Here is a 19,241-nt window from a genome sequence, read left to right as displayed (position 1 = left end):
CCCCTGTGCACTAGTGGAACGTGCCCTCAGGGTGGTTCACACATGGCATTTGGATGCGTCAAAACATGTGCTTCAGCATGCGTTTTTTTAATGTTACAATTCATTTGGCTACTCTGAAAGCATTTTTCTTCATTGCTGTAAGTGTAAGCAGCTATGTAAACATTGTCACAGTTGTTTACATTTCTAGCAATGAAGAAAAACACTTCCAGTGCAGCCAATCTCATTGTAACATTTAAAAACGCATGCGTTTGACGCATTCAAAATGCCACGTGTGAACACGCCCTCAGAGTACAATTAGCTGCTGCTTGCTAAACAGGTGAACATTATAATACCTGAGCCTTCATTGCTGGAACTGTAAGCAGCTTTGTCAATATATTCACAGCTGCTTACACTTCTACAATAATGAAAAAAGCTTTCATACTAGCCAAAAGCAAAGTAACATGTCGGACCGCACCCCAAAGCAGAATGATCCTTGAGTGTACATTCACACGTGGCAGTAACGCATGTGTTTTTAAACACATCAGTACAGCTGAGAAGAGATTTGCCTGATGACATTGCTGTTAACATTGTGTTTACAAGGCACATGCGTTATTATAGCATTAACAAATGCATGTGTTAACGCACGCATTTTGTAAACACAATTGTAACAGCTGTGGAATCAGGCAAATCTCCTCTTCTCAGCTGTTCTGGTGCATTTGAAAATGCAAGTGTAGATGCCATGTGTGAACGCACCCTGAAGAACATGGAGAAACCTCCAGCCTTCCACCATGGTTTCAGCAGACAAATTCTTATTTATTAGGATTTGAGATGAAAATCACAAGTACAGTCGCGTAGAAACATGATGACAATTATCTTGTTCCAACCTGCCTGTACTTGTGGCTTTTATATCATGTCCTAATAAATAATAAGTTGTCTGCCACAACCCGGTAGAGTGCTGGAGGTTTTTCCGACCTCGATCTATAGTACGGGGAATATAGTGGACTTATTTTTCTTGTAGGTAAGAGCCTAGGACCACAATTTCTTTGAATAAATTCCCATCTGACATTCTTACTTATTTTGACCAAAGTTCCTACTCTTCTGTTCAGCATTTTATCACGCAGAAGGATCTCGGATTTGCCTACGGCTGGAAATAAAATAGTCATACATCAACAAGTGAGTGGTAATCTATGACATCGGACCAAGATGTCTACATGTGTAAGACATGTTTCCTTTAAAAGCTATATCTTGCATCGCATCATCCTTTGCCATAAATTAAAATTCCCAATGCAGCCTATGAAGGTGATCTTAGGATGAGTAACCGCTGTATTTTGATAGATTTTTCACAGCCTCCTGAGCAGACTGAGGACAAGTCAAATTGAAGTGCATTTAGATTGACTTTTGCACTCCACAGCAAGAAATACAACCAAACCAGTTCATCATTTTATTTTTACTTGCACAGTTACTCTAGGGCTTTCTGCCTTTCTTCCGAAGGGACTGTCCTTCTCCAGAAAATGCAATAAATCGAGTAAGAGAATCATCCTATATAAAAAGAAACGAGAAAAGGGTTAGTGTGACGTAGAGGATTTTAAAGGGAAAACCATTCCAAAACGCAATGTTAACGCAAGCGTTAACAATGCTCTATTAACGTAATCATTAGCAGTAATGTAATTAGGCAAATCACATTTTCTCAGCTGTTGTAATGTGTTCCAAAATGCAATGTGTGAATGCGGCTTTAGAGTAATCATTATCAGATTAGTGGGATGACACCTGCAACATCAGTTATCAGTTCGGATAAGCACTGCAGTGTTCTACTTTTTATAGCAGTTGTGCTTGGGGTTGAAGATCAACCACATTCCAAATTTAATCCACTTGAATGGTGCTGAGCGGGAAATAGACCATGTGGTACATATATGTGATGTCACTTAACTGTAAAATTGGAATATTATCTAGAAGAGTGGACTCCATGCACATGATCAAACAGGCCTTCTGCAGAGGAGGCTGCACAACATGCTTCTTGTATATGGCTCACTTTGTTCAATCTGTTAAGCTGCTCTTGATCTATAACATGCTGCTTGCTGATCTTATGTCATGTTCATAGCAACAGATATCATTAAACAAAGGTTCCTGTACCTTCTAAAATTCTATTTTTCTAGGTATTGCAGAGGATGTTAACACATAGTTACCTCTTCTACTTTCTTTGCTTGTGGCCGGGAATTTCTGATAAACGTAATTGTGCCGATCTTGAAGTCATAGTTAGGAATTCCTCTGCAACAAGGGACTATATTTAGTATGCAATGTAAAAAGACTCCTGAACATTCATTGCTCAACATACAGACACTCACCTACGAATATCTCCTGGTTTTAATGGAGTAGGACTGGGATCAATCCCCTTTTTCTTCCCATCTAGTCTATTTCCAGACCCTGAAAAGGCCTACATATAAAATAAAGCACAACAATATAAAAATGCAATACAGAGAATTGAAATATAGATGGTTATATTAAATTCAAGCTATATGAGTGTATATTGGAATTCTAGTAATCCACACTGTTAAGTGAAAACCTACAGGACAGATATAGCAACAGATTTTCTGTTTGATTGTTTGATTTCAATTTCACTTAACACTTCTGTGCAAGAAAAAATAGTGGTGCACCATATATTTTGTGCAGATTTGCACAAATAAAATTATATGACATGCGGGTCATAATCTGTATTGAACAGTCCAACATGCAGACCCGGCCACAAAGACTGCATCAAATTCTTTCATGTGAACATGTCCTAACATAGCTATGTTCAATGGCTATAGATATATATCTTTAGCAGTATAAGCAAAGTAACATCAATCCGGACTCACCCTGAATCCTATGTCGGCTACATATTCACTGTGATCTGCCTCAACATCCTAAAAGAAAATCAAAGATGTAGTGAAACGTGTCTGATTCCTCTTCTATAGACAACTAATACTAATTACAAACTGGCATAATCTGGTAGTTACCGTTGGCTCTTCATAAGGCGTATGTCTTTCTGGTTCTTTGTAACCAAGGGGGGCATCAAAATCCACCTAAAATTGAATAAATGTAGAATTTCATCAAGAATGGTAACACAAAATGATAGCATGTAATGCTCATATCCATGTATAATATATATATATATCCATGTATAATAAATATATATATATATATATATATATATATATATATATATATATATATATATATATATACATACACACACACACACAGAATGTCCAGAGGATTAAATAGTTTACACTTTCCTAATTTCTAACCAAACCACAAGCCATGTCTGTGACCAGTGATGCCAATCTGTGTCACGCAGGGGCGCGAGAGCAGTGGGAAAGAGGGATTTTCCAGAAGAATGTAACGTTACACCATTGTTAAAAATCCTGTAAACCCCTATAGGCTCCAGATACAGGCTGCTTTTCTAGGGAGAGCCATAAATGTGCATGCTACCGAAATTAAGGGCATTATAATCCAGTTGTAAAATAAGTTATATGGTAAGAAGATGAAAAGTTTTAATAATCAAAAGTATTGATTTTGCACAAGAATATAAAAAAAATCTTCTGCCATTAATATGGGTATTTTAAAAGGTACCTTTGTAAATCACGTATTACAATGATATCTTTTTGCCTTTTGGCATCTCAAGTTACAGCTGCCCTACCCCATCATCTTTGCTGATGTACAAATTTGTCAAGCAAAGCTCCCTGGATCAGGGAACGCCTCACATAGCTCTAAGTTATGAGCAGCACTTAATGCGAGGTACTGGAGCCCTGAGCAGTAGCTACATAATAGTTAATAATAAATTAATATCTAAATTAATTTCATGATGTTTCGGTCAAATTGTGATCTTTATTAGATACGGATTGTATATGAGTAATGGATGGGAAAGGACATCTGACAATGTGTCTCTTCAATGTTGTGGCGTCGGTATGTTGCAAGATTTACCAGGACGGCAATCAACCAGGTAGCGGCAGATACCACCCTGGTAAATCTTGCCACGTACCAACGCCACAGCATTGTCCAATGTCCTCTCTCATAAATTAATCATATGTAATCCGTATCTAATGAAGATACGGATTGTATATGATGTGACCGAAACATCATGAAATTAATTTGAATTGTTATACAAATAATGGTGGAAATATGTAGATTGGCAATGAGATATTTTATCAGATGAGGTAGGGACCCTATACCGGCACCAACATACACTGAACTAAGAAGTGCTGAGAGATTTCAAGACTGAACACTAGTTCTGCTGCCATGAAAATCAGCATTTGTGGGTCCTGCTAGGAACCATGTTGACTAATAACAATTCCCCAGCCTTGTAAGCAGTTGGTACTGCCCCTCAATGCTGTAATAATGTCATAGCACATTTAAAATGCAACTTTTTTCAAGATAAATACAATAAATACTAATTTTATATCACATGCCGACCCGAGCCGAAACCCCCAATTTTAACACAAAAAAACTGGAGAAACCAATTGACTTGAGTATAAGCCGAGGGTGGGAAATGCATTGGTCACAGCCTCCCAATATAGAGCCAGGGGCGTCGAAAGAAGAGTACAGCTTTTGTTTTTTCTCATTACTAGAGTATAAGCCGGGGTGAAGTTTTTCAGCACATTTTTTGAGCTCAAAAACTCTGCTTATACTCGAGTATATATGGTAGTCTGTAGTGAGTATACCACTTTATGGAATGGACATGCAAACTATACATTATAACCTCCTGTGTAACTATGTTCCTCTCCCTGTGACGCATGCTGTTTTTACGATGTAAAGAAATAAAGAAGATAATGTTTTAATACGTGGCGAGTGCCAACTCCTTCTGCTCTCTTCGATGATGAAAAAGTACTCTGTTCTGTATTCTATTAAAGTTTGAGCACCGCCACCCACATGCAAATACATGTCATACCTCTCTAACAGGAAGAATTGGCTGTAAGAGATCTGGACACTTTTTGTTCCCTACAAAAAGGTCTAAAAGCAGTGCCCCTTACACACCTTCTTTGATATTTAGAAAAAAAAAAAAACATACACGGAAAGTAGCCAAAATAGAGGAGGAGGGCAGTATTTTTAGACTAAACTATATGGATGAACGAAAGGATATGCATTATTGACATGATGTGCATTAATAATAAAAGATAGGAACTACAGACTTGTAGACTTACATTCATGTCACACTCTATAATGGATACAGCTTTGTCCGGCTTGGTCTCCATGACGCGAAGCTCATAGATCTGTAAGCAGAATGGATGCAAGTATAAAGCAGATTCATCAGCCTCATTAATATCTGCAATTCTCATAATATGCAGTGATAGACCCTGTTGGAGCCCAGGGGGACGGGTGTCAGCGCCAGCGATCCCGCAATTCAACATGTGGACTATAAGTTGTGCATTTTCTTTTCTTTTTTTCTGTCAGTAATTATGATCACTGTTCTGTTGGTGAGTTTTCTTAAAATGCTATTCTTCAATAAAACAGGTTAAAAAACACTTTCATTTTATAAAAGAAAAAAATATCTCCAATTTTAGAACATAAATGAAACCACATTTATAAGACAAGCTGTTTATAGTAGATCTGTAGTATCTATACTTACAACAGCCATTATACTGACCATACCAGTAATACTAAAAATTTTAATTGCCAGGAATCACCTTTCTCCTTATTTTCAGTGTTTATTGTGCTGGTTTAATAATGATTTTGTTTTATTGCACAGGTCATTACGGATGCGGTGACTTTCACATTTTTTTTTTACTTTATATGTCGCTTTTGGCCATTTTTATGAATTTCTTTAAAAAAAAAAAAAGTTTTAAAATAAACGCTTTTTTTATTAGTAAAAATTAGTGAACAAGCAATCATCTGATGCCGTTTCATCAGTGATGAGCTGAACCAGCATCAGGAATCATGGCAGCGAGGGAGGGTGAGACAGTGTAACAACCTGTAAAGACAGATCACATTATGCTAATGAGCCAGAGTAGCCCTTCTGACTCATTAGCATAATTTTAAAAGTTGATTTTAGAAGGAAGTATCACCGAGAAACAAGAAATGCTGAACCAGCATTGATGTCAATTTGTAAGGTTTTTTAGATGTACTTGTGGGGTTATTTAAGCTGGTAGACTGCCTTTAAATGGAAACTGTTACAATGAACAGAAAAAGTAGAAAGACATGTTTTCTTTTAATCTAAAATTACCTTCTCATTGTAGTTAATAGCAATTACATCTCCTGTCGTCAAACAAGCAAAGTTCCTGAGAGCATTTTCCAATCTTACCATACAGTCAAGGTCATTGAAGAACAAAAATGTTGTTACTAATATTAATGTAACAAATTATTAACTACCAAAGGTGATATACCCAAATATTTGGAAGTGTGAAAATAACGGACACTAACTTATACCAAACAAGAATTTGGACTATAATGTGGCCCCTTTGGTCTTTAAAGGGAACCCGTCATCAGAAATTGGCCTAATAAACCACTACTAGCGTGTTGTCAAGCAGCTGAGCAGCTTCTAGATGATGTTTCTTTCATGGTCTGGTGTGGTGGCGTCATCCAGAAAATCAACTTTGAAGTGAGATGTAAATTGGTTTTATGAAGTTTGAAGAGGACCCGTCGCCTGGGAAAAACACCCCCAACAAATTAGCTCCCCCCTCATCCTGTTCCCAGCCCCTTTATATTTATTGAATTTTTATTAAAATGAGTTTTTTTTTTACTTAGTTTAAAACGATCCGACCTCTTATCAAATAAGAGGCTGGATCATTGTACAAGTCTCCTAACAGTCGGCCGTATTCATGAGGGGGCCGGCTGACACACCCCCTTCATGCCCCTGTCAGTCAGGGACATGTAAGACTCGCCGGCAGCAGCGCATGTATTGCGCAATCGCTGTCGGCTCTATGCGATGCAGCGCTGTGCTGATAGTGGCCGCAGAGGGGCTTATTCACAGCGCTGGTTGAGTGTTCGGCCGACACTGTGAATAAGCCCCTCTGCAGCCGCTATCAGCACAGCTCTGCATCGCATAGAGCTAGCAGCGATTGCGCAATACATGTGCTGCTACCGCGAGTCTTACAGGTCCCTGACTGACAGGAGAGTGGAGGGGGTGTGTCGGATGGCCCCCTCATGAATTCGGTCCACTGTTAGGAGACTTGTACAACGATCCGACCTCTTATTTGATAAAAGGTCGGATCGTTTTAAACCAAGTATAAAAACACTAATTTTAATAAAAATTCAATAAATATAAAGGGGCTGGGGACAGGATGAGGGGGGAACTAATTTGTTGGGGGTGTTTTTCCAAGGTGACAGGTCCTCTTTAACAGTAAAGTCAATCTTTCCCTGCCTTAAAATGCCCCCTTCACTGTAATTGATGGTTCTGCGCCAAGGGACATAATTGATCAGATCTCCTGAAGTCCGGTGCATGATGTCAATAACAGAGGAGAAGGGGTTCAGAGGCAGGAAGAGCTTGACTTCAGTGTTAAACTCTCCACCTGACTTTATAGATCTCACTTATATCAAACTTCAAAGTTGATTTTCTGGATGATGCCACTAAGCTTGGTCATGAAACAAACATGATCTAGAAGCTGTTCAACTGCTTGACAACATACTGATAGTGCTTTATTAGGCCAATTTCTGATGACAGGTTCCCTCTAAGGTTTGCGTGCAAGACTTTTTGTGTTTGATTTTTATTTAGATCAATAGCGCATTATAAAATAAAACAAAATGTCTACAATCTAAACTATTACAAAGAAAGGATACACTGCTTTGGGATTTGTGATGTCTAGGAAGTCAGGGCTCTGGGGTTGGAATTTGGAATAAGTAGCGACTTGAAGGTTGACGCTTTCCACTTGTACAAGACCTCCCTCTTCTAAAAGTAAATTCTGCATCATCTGTATGGAAGAGTTAGTAAACACAACAATAGAATAAGAAATTAGAAAATGTACATCTCATAAAGTAGAAAACTATAACCAACATCCTTCCTAAAATGATATTTCAGATATTACTGGAATTCACAAAGCTTTTTTTTAAAAAATGAAAGAATTATTTACACGCCATCCTCTGTGAATGCAGAGTCTATTTCAGGAGGTATTGGGAATGCTGAGAAATCAAGGTGTCAGCACCCAACCTGTCTGCAAAATGACATTCTCCACTGAATGGATGTCACCAGGTGCCTCCCAATAGGAGAGATAACATCGAATAATCTCTGCTACAAAGGGCCCCAGCAAGACTCCTGGAAGCCAAATCTATGTAACCTTCAGTTCTGTGTAAAATTTCTTGCATGAATATACATTTATTAAATATCCACAATAAAGCCACATTTGGGTGATGTATATTGTGCATACTTTTGTGGGTAAGTTTATTAGTCTTTGTGGAGTACATTTCTCTTGAGATTTGTAGATTTCAGCATGATTCACCTCGGCGCAGCAGCGACACCTGCTGGATATCGGGCGCACGACCTGGATCGCGACTGGACCGGGTAAGTAAATCTGCCCCAATATATGAAGTTGTGTTTGCCAAACTGTGCCGTCTATAGGAGATGAGCTGCAATTTTGGGCACATTCACTGTGTTTCATGGGCAAAAGATGACTGATGGGGGTCTAACCATATCTGATCTGATAACAATTACCTAGCCAAAGGAAAACTCTATGATATCTTAGAAGTGGCAAACCTTTAAAATTTACCTTAAAAAAAAAAAAAACAACCTGGATAAACCAGGGACACATATTCATAGATCCAGGCACTGTAACTGTGGTGATCTTCTTATATTTCTTAAACATGGCCTCTTTCCTTCCAAAATTCACTTTCAGAACTTATTCTAATGAGCCACAAGGACAAGGACAGTGCCCATCTGTGCTGTAGAGTCTGTGCTGGAGCACTCTCCCCCCACTGTGTAAGGAAACCTCCGCTGCTGAAAAGAGATTACATTAAGCAGAGGGAAGAGGCAAGTGCAACAGTCTGTGAAGCCAGAGCACAGAGGGACGCTGGTAATGCCCACAGAGCCCTTCTGGATCATTAGGTTAATTTTAAAAGTTGATTTTAAAAGGAAGGAGACCACGGATAACAAATATAAGAGGATTACCACATTTACGGGGGCCTGGATCTATGGATAAGTGTCCCTGGTTTATCACGCTATAAAACTGTACTTTACATGGAAATTTATATGAACTAGTAACCAGTGCAGGGAGCGCGATTCATGATGCCACACGAAGTCTGCCTTCAGCCTTATGCTCATTCAACCGGCAAGCTAAATCTTGTGCAATTGTGTCCACTTAAATGGTAAATCTGGCAAGGTTGGTATGTTAGAGAAAATTGTCATGTATGATAGGTTAGAGGAGGTTAGAGTTATCACTTACCCAATGTGGTAGATAGCAAATACCTTCATCTGCTACAAACTCAAGAACACCACAATGTGTCATCCTATCAGAATTTTTGTTGGTCAACTTGAAGAGCATAGGGTAAGTGATATTCAATCTGCCTAGAGATAAAACACAGAAAACGTGATGTAAACTGTCATGTTCCCTTTACATAATCAACTTCAGGTGAATTATCAGGAGAATGCTCGTTGTACATGAACATCTGCTCGCCCAGGCCATAACCCAGGGGAGCACACAGCTGGAAGTAGTAGAGAGGAGGGGTGCTCCTCACCCCTGCCCCCTCCGTAGAAAGCCAAGCGCCCACCACTACGAAACAGAAAATCATAGAACATATTTTGCACAGCAGCTGTCTGGCTCGGTCAATGTGTGGCGAGATGACGTGTGCTCACTGCACCATGACCGGGTGCCAGAGACCTCTATGGGGGTCACCATCTGCCCGCAAGTTTTCTGGCCAGATCATGCCCCCTTAACAGTTTGCATTAGGCCTAAGGCTCAGTTCACACCTGCGTTCAGCAGGATACCCTTCTCTTTTATTTTTCACTCCCCACCTTCAAAAATCCATAACTTTTTTATTTTCCCATGTACAGAGCAGTATTAGGGCTTGCTTTCTGTATAACAAACTTCCTAGTTATAGGAAATCTACCATCAAAATCAAGCATTATAAACCAGAGATATTTACTTAACAATCCAGACACTGGGACTGTGGTGATCTTCTTATATACATTTTTTATTCCTGGCCTCTTTACTTCTAAAATCGACTTTAAAATAAATGTATGCTAATGAGCCATAAAAGGTCTGGGGTGATTACCAGAGCCCCTCTGTGCTGCAGATTCACAGGCTGTTACACTGCCTCCCTCTCCCCTCTCAGAACTTCACCCCTCCATCTGCCTGCTGTAATCTCAGTGGAGCAGAGAAAGCATACAAGTGGGAGGCAGGGGTGGGGGGAGTGCTCCTGCACACTAACAGCCTGTGAAGCTGCAGCACAGAGGAGCTCTGGTAACATCAGCGCCATAGCCCTTCGGACTTTTAATTTTAAAGGTTGATTTTAGAATGGATAACAAATATAAGAAGCTTGACACAGTCCCGGAGCAGGTATCTTTAACTATACAGACATATACAACTTACTTAGTTGATCCAGTGCAGATGGAGGCATGATGACTAAAAGAAAATATAAAATACATAGTTAATTATAAGTACTTTAATAGTTGCTGTATAAAAGACCACACATTATAAGTTACACTTTAGTATACAAACAGAGAATCATAAGGGCTAGTTCTACTGGCTTCACATATAACTTTTACATACAGTTTACTGTAATATAGATCTAACAAACTCTTACAAGAAGCAAAAATAATGTAATAATGAATTACACTGAGTAACTATAAGACTTAGGCTACATTCACAAGGCCATATGGGGGACGTACATATGCCGTATATACGTCCCCCGTAGTCGGCAACAGGCTCACATGTGCGGTGCCGTACCGTTCTACAGCCAGGAGAAAGATAGGACATGTCCTATCTTTATAATAATAATAATAATTCTTTATTTATATAGCGCACACAGATTACGCAGCGCTGCACAGGCATGTCAAATTGGTCCCTGTCCCCATGGGGCTCACAATCTAAACAACCTAACAGTATGTTTTTGAAGTGTGGGAGGAAACCGGAGTACCCGGAGGAAACCCACGCAAACACGGAGAGAACATACAAACTCTTTGCAGATGTTGACCTGGGTGGGATTCGAACCCAGGACCCCAGTGCTGCAAGGCCACCGTGCATCTTTCCCCGTAATACGACGCTGTGCACCATACATTGCTATGGAGAGGGGCGGGACTCTCCCCCTCCTCCTCTCCTGGGTGCCGACATGTGCCTGCCATGCTACGGTACAGCGGGCGCACGCCTGTCTGAATGTAACCTTAGGCCTCTTGCACATGAACGTATGTATACGAGTAGCATATGGTCCTTTTCATTTCAATGGGCAATACACCCAATCACATTTCAATGGACGTATTGTATACCGTACCATGTTTCAAACATCCTATTTTCTCATGTATTTCCGTTCAGTATACCCCATAGAAGTCTATGGGAACGTATAAAATACGGGTTGCATATGTGGTGCATATAGCTGTGCACCGTATGCTCACATATTATATATATATATATATATCCATCATTTGCCAGCCCCCTGTGTTTTATATTGATACGGTACGGATACACTGCCATACGCGCTGATACGGATGAAAAACATGCCAAAATACATGAGTATACACAGGAAAAAGCATACGGTCATGTGAATGAGACCTTTGTATACTATCAATAGGATCTATATGCTATCCTAGTGTATCATACTTTTCCCTCCTTTCTCCACATCAGAGCGGTCATTGGGTCCAGCCAGCATGGAAACAGAATAGCAGCGGTACTGTGTGGAAAAGCGGTTCTGAAATACCCGGGGTATTGGGTGGTCAAACATGTTAAACGAAAACTAAAAGAGAAACAAAAACACTAAATTACTCAATACAGCCAGAAAAATACAATACTAACACAGCAAGTTGTCAATATCCTCTTATCACCTGACTCAACTCATACCTGGAACAGGACAAAGTGGACGTGGAAAAGTGATAAAGAAAGAGATCCAATATTCAATTCACATAGTTCACGACCATTAGAGTGATAATACATCCATCATATAAAATGACTGTGTATTTTAGTTGGATTCCCCACTCATTCTGAGGATGAAGGGCTGAGGATTCTGAGGACTAATGGTTTAGCACTACAAAGTTTTTTCCTAACTAACAATGCTCCCTGTCACCAGCTTTACAAGCATTAAAGCCTCCCTCATACCGGTGACATAGTACTGGTAGTCTTAACCCCAACTATAAGAAAATGGCACATTGTATAACATTTTTTTTGCATTTTTATGAATGCTCAGAAAGGTACACGATTGTAAAAAACATTATGAAGGAGTTATCCTGGCAACACATAACCAGAAGTGATCAGATAATTCACAAACACAGCCAAAATGATCATCACTACATCATGTCCATCTCTAATAGGCAAGAGAATAAATTATACTGTTATTAAAAATCTATTTCTGTTCCAAAAATAACTTTTTCATTGATGTCCCATTAGGTACAGATCGGTGATGGTAAAACAGGATTCTATGGAGCTATTTTACACTTAAAGTAATCCATAACCTTATGGATCTGAACAGAATCCATAGAATCCCCTGTGTAGCTAATATGCTCTATGAATGACCGTGCCTTTTAACACCATCCCAACCACCCCTTCTACTGTCTGTTTGTATCTGTTAATGGATATAGTCTGGCGTGGCATTTATTGTGATGTATAACATTAATATGATCAATGATAGCTACAGTAGCTACAGTCGTAATTGTATGCGGATGATGTGAATAACTATATTGTCTACCCTTGTAATAACTATAATGTTTCCGATTGCGTTTGGACTTGTTGTAGGTCGGATTGCCAAATTTTTTTGTCATTTTATTTGAAAAACCAATAAAAATGTTTTAAAAAAACCCATTAATATGATGACATACATTCCACACTGGACCTGGCTTGTACAATAAGTCGCATTACTTCTGTGTGGGCAGCTCTCTCCTGCAGAACCCCCTCAAAGCCTCTCCAAAAGGCCACCCTTTAAACCCCATCCCTAAAAGACTGAGTTTTGCTGTGTCTGATCATTTGTCCCAATTATACTCTATGGAATATGTCCCCCCTATGAGCAGAACACCCCTTTAAAAGACATTTTCTATGCAAAATTGCGAGGTCTGCTGTAAGAGGTTTCATTGTATTTTAATAACTCCATTGTACTGCCATTGGACAGTCATAATGAGTACTAGTAATAGGATAGGGTGAGATAGATTGAGAACCCATTATTCACATTCCGGGTGCTGCTTCCCTAGCAGTTGAAGCAGCCCGACTACGATGTATACAAAATCGCTTACCATGTTGTCGCTCGTTCTCAGCCAGGCAGTTCAGAATGTTTAGTCACTGTTTTTCTCCCGGAAGTGTTCTTATTAGAATCTAGTCAATACACAGCAGAGCGCAGAAGCAGAACACACATCTAAAAACTACAATAACCATCAGACACCGCGCCTGCAGCGGAAGTGCTGAGCTCTCATTGGCTGCTTATAGTGTTCAGCGTGTGAATAGAGCAGAGACCACAACAGCGGTCACTGGACGAGTGTGTGGTGGCGTCAGAGCAGAGACGAGCTCTGTGATTGGTTACTGGAGGGACGTGGATTTAGCGCCAGTTTCGAGGTCTCCCGCCAGCAGCAGCGATGTTTGTCAGCGATCTCCGCAAGGAGTTCTACGATGTCATAGTGACACAGGTGAGCCGAACCTCCGAATATGCGGCGCCATGTAATGCAGCTGCCGCTATAGCCGTAGCCTCGGTGCCTACAGCTGATAATGTGACAAATACATGGCCCCAAATATAGCAGTGCACGGGCAGGCTTACACATACATCACTCCAAAAATTGTCCAGGGCCCACACTCTGTTGTCCCTGTGTGCTCTATACTGCCCCCCACAGGGCACCTATTCAGTTTTAAAGGGGTATTCCAGGAATGAGCTTGATTAATAATCATATGGATCATTCAAATATAAGTTTATATTTAATTATTTGTTTAAAAATGTGCTCCCCTTAGCAGAAAAATGAACTATGAAGAAGAATGAAAATGCTCCTGACTCAAATCAGTGTTATGTCCTGGTAGAGCAGACACTGGACAGGTGGTGGCTGCTGGTCACATGTCCATATCCCATGTCCTGCACCTGTCTGGGAAAGTCATGTGATCATCACTATGTAATGCTGTAGTCCGTTGCTTGCAGTGGGTTCGATGCCACTGGGGGAGGCCTAGTGTGATTATCTAGCCTTCATCAAGGTCTAGATATTTGTGCTGAGGGGATAGTTCATGGAGGAGAAAAGTGAAGGTGTGTGAGGCAGCACAGGACTGGGTATAAAGGGAGAATTGACAAGTGATGTCGTTAATTGGGACAAAGGGGTGTATTTGCATAAATCTGCATGTTGGGGCTGGAAGGATGCATTTACATGACACAGCTTTTAGAAAGTTGAAGGGTTACATTTACATGGGACTGCATGTTGGGGGGGAGGCAGGAGGGATGTAGTTGCATAGAACTGCATGTTAGGAGGCTGGGGGACAGGGGCTATGTTGGAAGGAATGAGGAAGTGCCTTATATGTGTAAACATTACTAGGGGATTGAAACTTGAGAATTTTATTTCGTGGGAAAGTAGACCTTCCAGTCTAATTTATTAGGTACTTGGAACAGAAGTACATTATGTTCCTCTTTTCCATCAATTATCAGGGCAGCATGTATTTGCTTTGTCCCCAGTCTAACTTTGATTTTTCTTTATTTTTTTTTATATATTTGAAATAAGTTCGTTCTTCCTGCTACAATACACAAACTTGTCTTTCAATTATAATCTGCATTTCTACCCTACCAACAATAATGGCATACTCATTATATTTCTGTAGATGACATTTGATATTATTGCAGTGTTTATCTGCAGTATGGGGACGTGGCTTGTTAATGGTGGTGTGAGGACATGCTTTCCCCGAGCTCCGTACCTCCAGACGGCCAAACATGTCAGCACTACGGGGGAGTAACACAGGCAGGCTGGTGACTCCCTCCGGCTCCCGATCGCGGCCTCCTCACCTCCTGCGGCACCACGTGCGCCTAACAGGGCTCTCAGGACTAGTCTCCGCTCCTCCACCCTGCAGACAGCATCGCAACAGTGCTGGGACACAGCCTCCCAGCTGCAGGTGTAACAGGCCCCACAGTCCCTGCCAGCAGCATTACATGGCGAAGCGCTGACCCTGGCGCCCCCACACTGATACCCCCCTGGGCACGTTATCTGGGACCCAGACCCCCTTGTCAGGGGGAAATGCAGCATAGGCTCTCGCACAGCTGCAAGAACCTGGAGTTAACCCCATGCAAGCTGAATTTCATCTCCTTAGGGAGCTTATCCAGGCCCTCCCTACCAGGCGAGACCTGGACTGTTATTCAGAGGCTTTCACAGCAACAGGCCCTGGAAGAGGTTAAAGAGGAGTTGAAAGAGGTATCTGCTCGCACATTAAATGTTGAAAATGTGTCCACTGCACCGGACGCGCGCGTCACGGCCATGAAGATTGAGATGAGTCGGTCCAGAGCACATATCCAACATTTGACCCTCTTATTAGATGATCAAAAAAACCGTGGCAGGTGTAATAATATACGCATAAAGGCTTTGCCTGAACACCGTACAGACGACAACCTCTCAGAGAGTAATGCACATCTTTAACGACGTCTTACTCCGCTCTGCAGACTTGGAACTTTTGTGGGACAGAATCCACAGAGCTTCCAGAATGTCCGCCACTGAGACTGGGGTCCACAGAGATGTTCTATGCCGCTTGCACTACTTTATGGACAAGAAGAAAATTATGCGCGCAGCCTGGAGCCAGGAAAATGTATAAGCAGATGGTTCTGATATATGAATTTACCCAGATGTTTTCGCCCACACCTTGAGCATGAGGTGCCTACTGCAATCTCTTCTTCATTGCATAAAAGAAGTTGGAGCTTCTTGCAGGTGGGTTCATCCCTTATATCTTATAGTCCGCAATAATGGGAACCCGTTCTTTCTGAGGAGCCCTATGCCATTTCCAAAACGATGGAAAGGTCACCCACCCAGTAGATATTGCTAACCGCTTTAGGGACTACTACACATCTCTGTATGATTTATGGGATGACCCATTTATATACCAACCACAAGAAATCCAGTCCTTCCTCCAGGGAGTAGGAATACGCACACTCTCTTCCCAGCAACTAGCCAAACTCTACTCCCCAAGCTGGGCTCATAAAAGGACAGGGTGGAGATAATACAAGGAGCGTGCTGAACTTGGTCCATAATAATAATCTTTATATAGTGCCATCATATTCCGCAGCGCTTTACAAATCATAGGGGACAAATACAAATAAAATAAAACAGAGCACAAAACATTGTGAGTTCCCTGCTCGCAAGAGCTTACAGTCTAAGACAGTGATGGCGAAACTTTTGGAGACAGAGTGCCCAAACTACTACCAAAATCAACTTATTTTCCCGTGAAGCGCCAACATGGCATTTTAAACAGTAACTTATTGCTACTTGTTCTTCCACATTTTTCAATTGTATCGCCCCCCCCTGAGACCACCAATACAGTTGAAATGAGGGAAAATTCAGACTCTCGTTGTAGCTTCTCTCCAGTGTCTCTGTAGAGGAAAAATGGTTGGTCCAGCAGGAGGACCTCCAAAGATATTGCAGTTCTGTCAACACCTCACTTTTCCCGCAGTTCCTAACAGCCAATGAAGTGTTGCTTTAAAATAGTGCTGAGAGCCTGTGACTTGGTGGATTTGGTCCTATTTGGTGAACTCTGTCCTGAGGTGATGGTCTGAGTGCCCACAGAAATGGCTCTGAGTGCCATCTCTGGCACCCGTGCCGTAGGTTCGCCACCACTGGTCTAAGAGGAAGAGTGGGGTGACACAAGAGGTGAAAAGCTTGTATAATGGTCCAGCCATTCCTCAAAAGGGAATGGAACAAAATATAATATAATAAATAGAAGTGCTGTCGCTTGACCCATTCCTCAGCCGTCATCTTGTATACAAATGGGACTGCGACTGCAGAGGAGCCTGCAGTCGCAGGTTCCATGGTGAATGGGACTGCAGAGGAGCCTGCTGGATAACAGATGGGAGGAGGACACAGGATGGGTTAGTAAAAAAAAAAGTTGAAACTTCATGCAGTTAACAAGTATTATAGGCTTGCCTAAAGAGATGGGTTTTAAGAGCACGTTTGGAAGCTAGGTGTTAGTCTGATAGTCTGGGGCAGAGCATTCCATAGAATGGGTGAAGCTCTTGAGAAGTCTTAAATTAACTTCTTTCTGAGATGCATCCGGCAAGAGCAAGCAAGAGATTGAATGTGTTGCTCAAAGGAAAGTGGGCCCAGAACAACCCCAAGGCAACGTACCTGCTGCTTTGGGGTTATTGCAACCCCCCCCTTGCCACAGACTGATATGGAAAGGTTAAGATAGGCTCTGTTAGTGGATGGTGGAAAGACAAGAAGTTCAGTCCTAGAAAGATTAAGTTTCAGGAAGAGAGAGGACCTGATGGTAGAGAGACATTCATTAGTGTTCTGGATTACGCCAGGGCTGATGTTATGTGCTGAAGTATATATCTGGGTGTCATCAGCATAAAGATGATACTGGAAACCAAATCTGCTGATGGTTTGTCCAATTGGGGCAGTATAGAGAGAGAAGAGGACATAGGACTGAACCCTGATGAACCCCGGCAGAGGAACAGAATAGAACGATCCAGAAAAGGAGACTCTGAAAGTGCGGTCAAAGATGGGAAGATAACCAAGAGAGTGCAGTGCCCTTCAGACCCATGGAGCGAAGTATCCTGAGGAGGAGCTGCTGATCCACAGTATCAAACGCTGATGAAAGATCCAGAAGAATGAGGAGAGAATAGTCACCTTTGGATTTTGCAGTGAGGAGATCGTTGGAGACTTTAGAGCAGTTTAAGTGGAGTGCATAGAGCGGAAACCAGATTGTAGTGGGTCAAGGAGGGAGTTAGCTGGGAGATAACGGGATAGTCGAGAATTGACCAGGAGTTTGGAGATGAAAGGGAGGTTAGAAACTGCTCTGTAGTTGCATTGGATGGGTCCAGAGAAGGTTTCTTTAGTAAAGGGGTGACAACAGTATGCTTTAAAAAAGAGGGGACGACAACAGGAGAGAGAGGTAGAAGATTTTAGTGAGGTGAGAAGTGACTTCTGGGAAGAGGGTCTGTACCAGATGTGAGGGGATGGGGTCACTGATGCAGGTAGTGGGGCGAGCAGAGGAAAGGAGCCTGGATACTTCTTCCTCCTGTGAGTGGCTCAAATGAAGAGTGAACAGGGTGCGCTACCATAGCAAAGGGGATTTATGGAGTTGGTGGACTGAGAAATTATTGCCTGGCGAATACAATCAATTTTATCTTTAAAGTACGTGGCCTGGATGGGGGCGTGGCCTGATGCCGGACTGAGCGGACGTGCGCCGCGGAGCTCCCGGGACCCGACACCCTATCTCCCTTCCCAGGCAGCCATCCCTCACCTGTGCTACCTCTCTCCTGCTCCGCTGTGCCCCGCGCACCTGCCGCTGTCCACCGGCACCGATCTTGAGGCGGCTGTGGACTCCGCACCGCTCCCCGGCATTCCCCTGCAGCCGGCCACGTGACCAGCGCGGTGGCCCGATCCTAGCCGCCCGGTACCGCGGCAGGTACACAGCGCTGCTGATCACCGGGGATATCATCCTCCTCCCCTGCAGCCCGGAACACCGCTCCCACCACCGGAGGCACCGTGACAGCTCCAGCCAGCACTGCATCCTGCTGGAGGCGCCATCTTGTGGGACTCCCCTGCGCTGCCTGAGGCCTAGGCGCGCAGGGTTAACCCTGACACTGCCAGACTGAGCCGGGACCAGGTAGGGAAGTAATTCCCCTGTTGCTGCCCACCTCTGCCCTGGGGACCCCTAGTTGTGCAGCCCAGCACTGAGTCCTCCATACTTCCAGTGACCCCCTGCTCCTGGGTTCTGCTTTATATTAACCCTCGCAGTGCCGCTGCAATACTCCACGTGGGTTTGTACTGTATCTCTGCTAATTACAGGACGCTGGGCTCCTCGATTGTTTATCACTGGCCCCCCCCTGCCCAGACGCCATGGGTAACCGGAGGAGAACGGCTAAAATGCTCAAAGCAGCGTCTGCGCCTCCATCGGATGATGAATCCGTCCATGAAGATCCTCCATTCCAGTCCCTGGAACCCCTGGACGCGCAGGAATGCTCCACATCCCAAGCCGTTCTTGCGCAGATACAGTCGAAGG

The 19,241-nt window shown here is 42.5% G+C and overlaps 2 protein-coding genes across 2 annotated transcripts in view; one reads left to right on the top strand and one right to left on the bottom strand.

Annotated features, from left to right (window-relative positions):
• Positions 1-1,408: 1,408 nt before the first annotated feature.
• On the bottom strand, positions 1,409-13,621 carry UFD1 (ubiquitin recognition factor in ER associated degradation 1). The gene is made up of 12 exons (XM_072144514.1): positions 13,310-13,621; positions 11,694-11,826; positions 10,470-10,502; positions 9,324-9,445; positions 7,729-7,859; positions 6,176-6,248; positions 5,157-5,225; positions 2,973-3,038; positions 2,832-2,879; positions 2,322-2,410; positions 2,163-2,244; positions 1,409-1,518 (listed from the first exon to the last, which is right to left on the bottom strand). The coding sequence occupies exons 1-12, from the start codon at positions 13,310-13,312 to the stop codon at positions 1,444-1,446; spliced, it is 924 nt and encodes a 307-aa protein (XP_072000615.1). The 5' UTR covers positions 13,313-13,621; the 3' UTR covers positions 1,409-1,443.
• CDC45 (cell division cycle 45) overlaps positions 13,482-19,241 on the top strand; it is a 33,583-nt gene continuing 27,823 nt past the window's right edge. Inside the window, exon 1 of the mRNA XM_072144505.1 lies at positions 13,482-13,696. Within this exon, the coding sequence (XP_072000606.1) occupies positions 13,646-13,696 (51 nt within the window). The 5' untranslated portion in view covers positions 13,482-13,645. The remainder of the gene's footprint in view (positions 13,697-19,241) is intronic.

Source organism: Engystomops pustulosus, chromosome 1 (assembly GCF_040894005.1).
Source record: "Engystomops pustulosus chromosome 1, aEngPut4.maternal, whole genome shotgun sequence".
Classification (NCBI taxonomy): domain Eukaryota; kingdom Metazoa; phylum Chordata; class Amphibia; order Anura; family Leptodactylidae; genus Engystomops; species Engystomops pustulosus.
The sequence above is the reverse complement of the archived record's forward strand: the minus strand, read 5'-3'. Positions and strand labels throughout refer to the sequence as shown.

Coding starts and splice junctions, on each gene's coding strand:
- UFD1 (XM_072144514.1), bottom strand. Junction 9,446..10,469: donor ATCTGCACTGGATCAACTAA/GTAAGTTGTATA, acceptor TTTTATCTCTAG/GCAGATTGAATATCACTTAC. Junction 2,411..2,831: donor TAGCCGACATAGGATTCAGG/GTGAGTCCGGAT, acceptor TTTTATATGTAG/GCCTTTTCAGGGTCTGGAAA.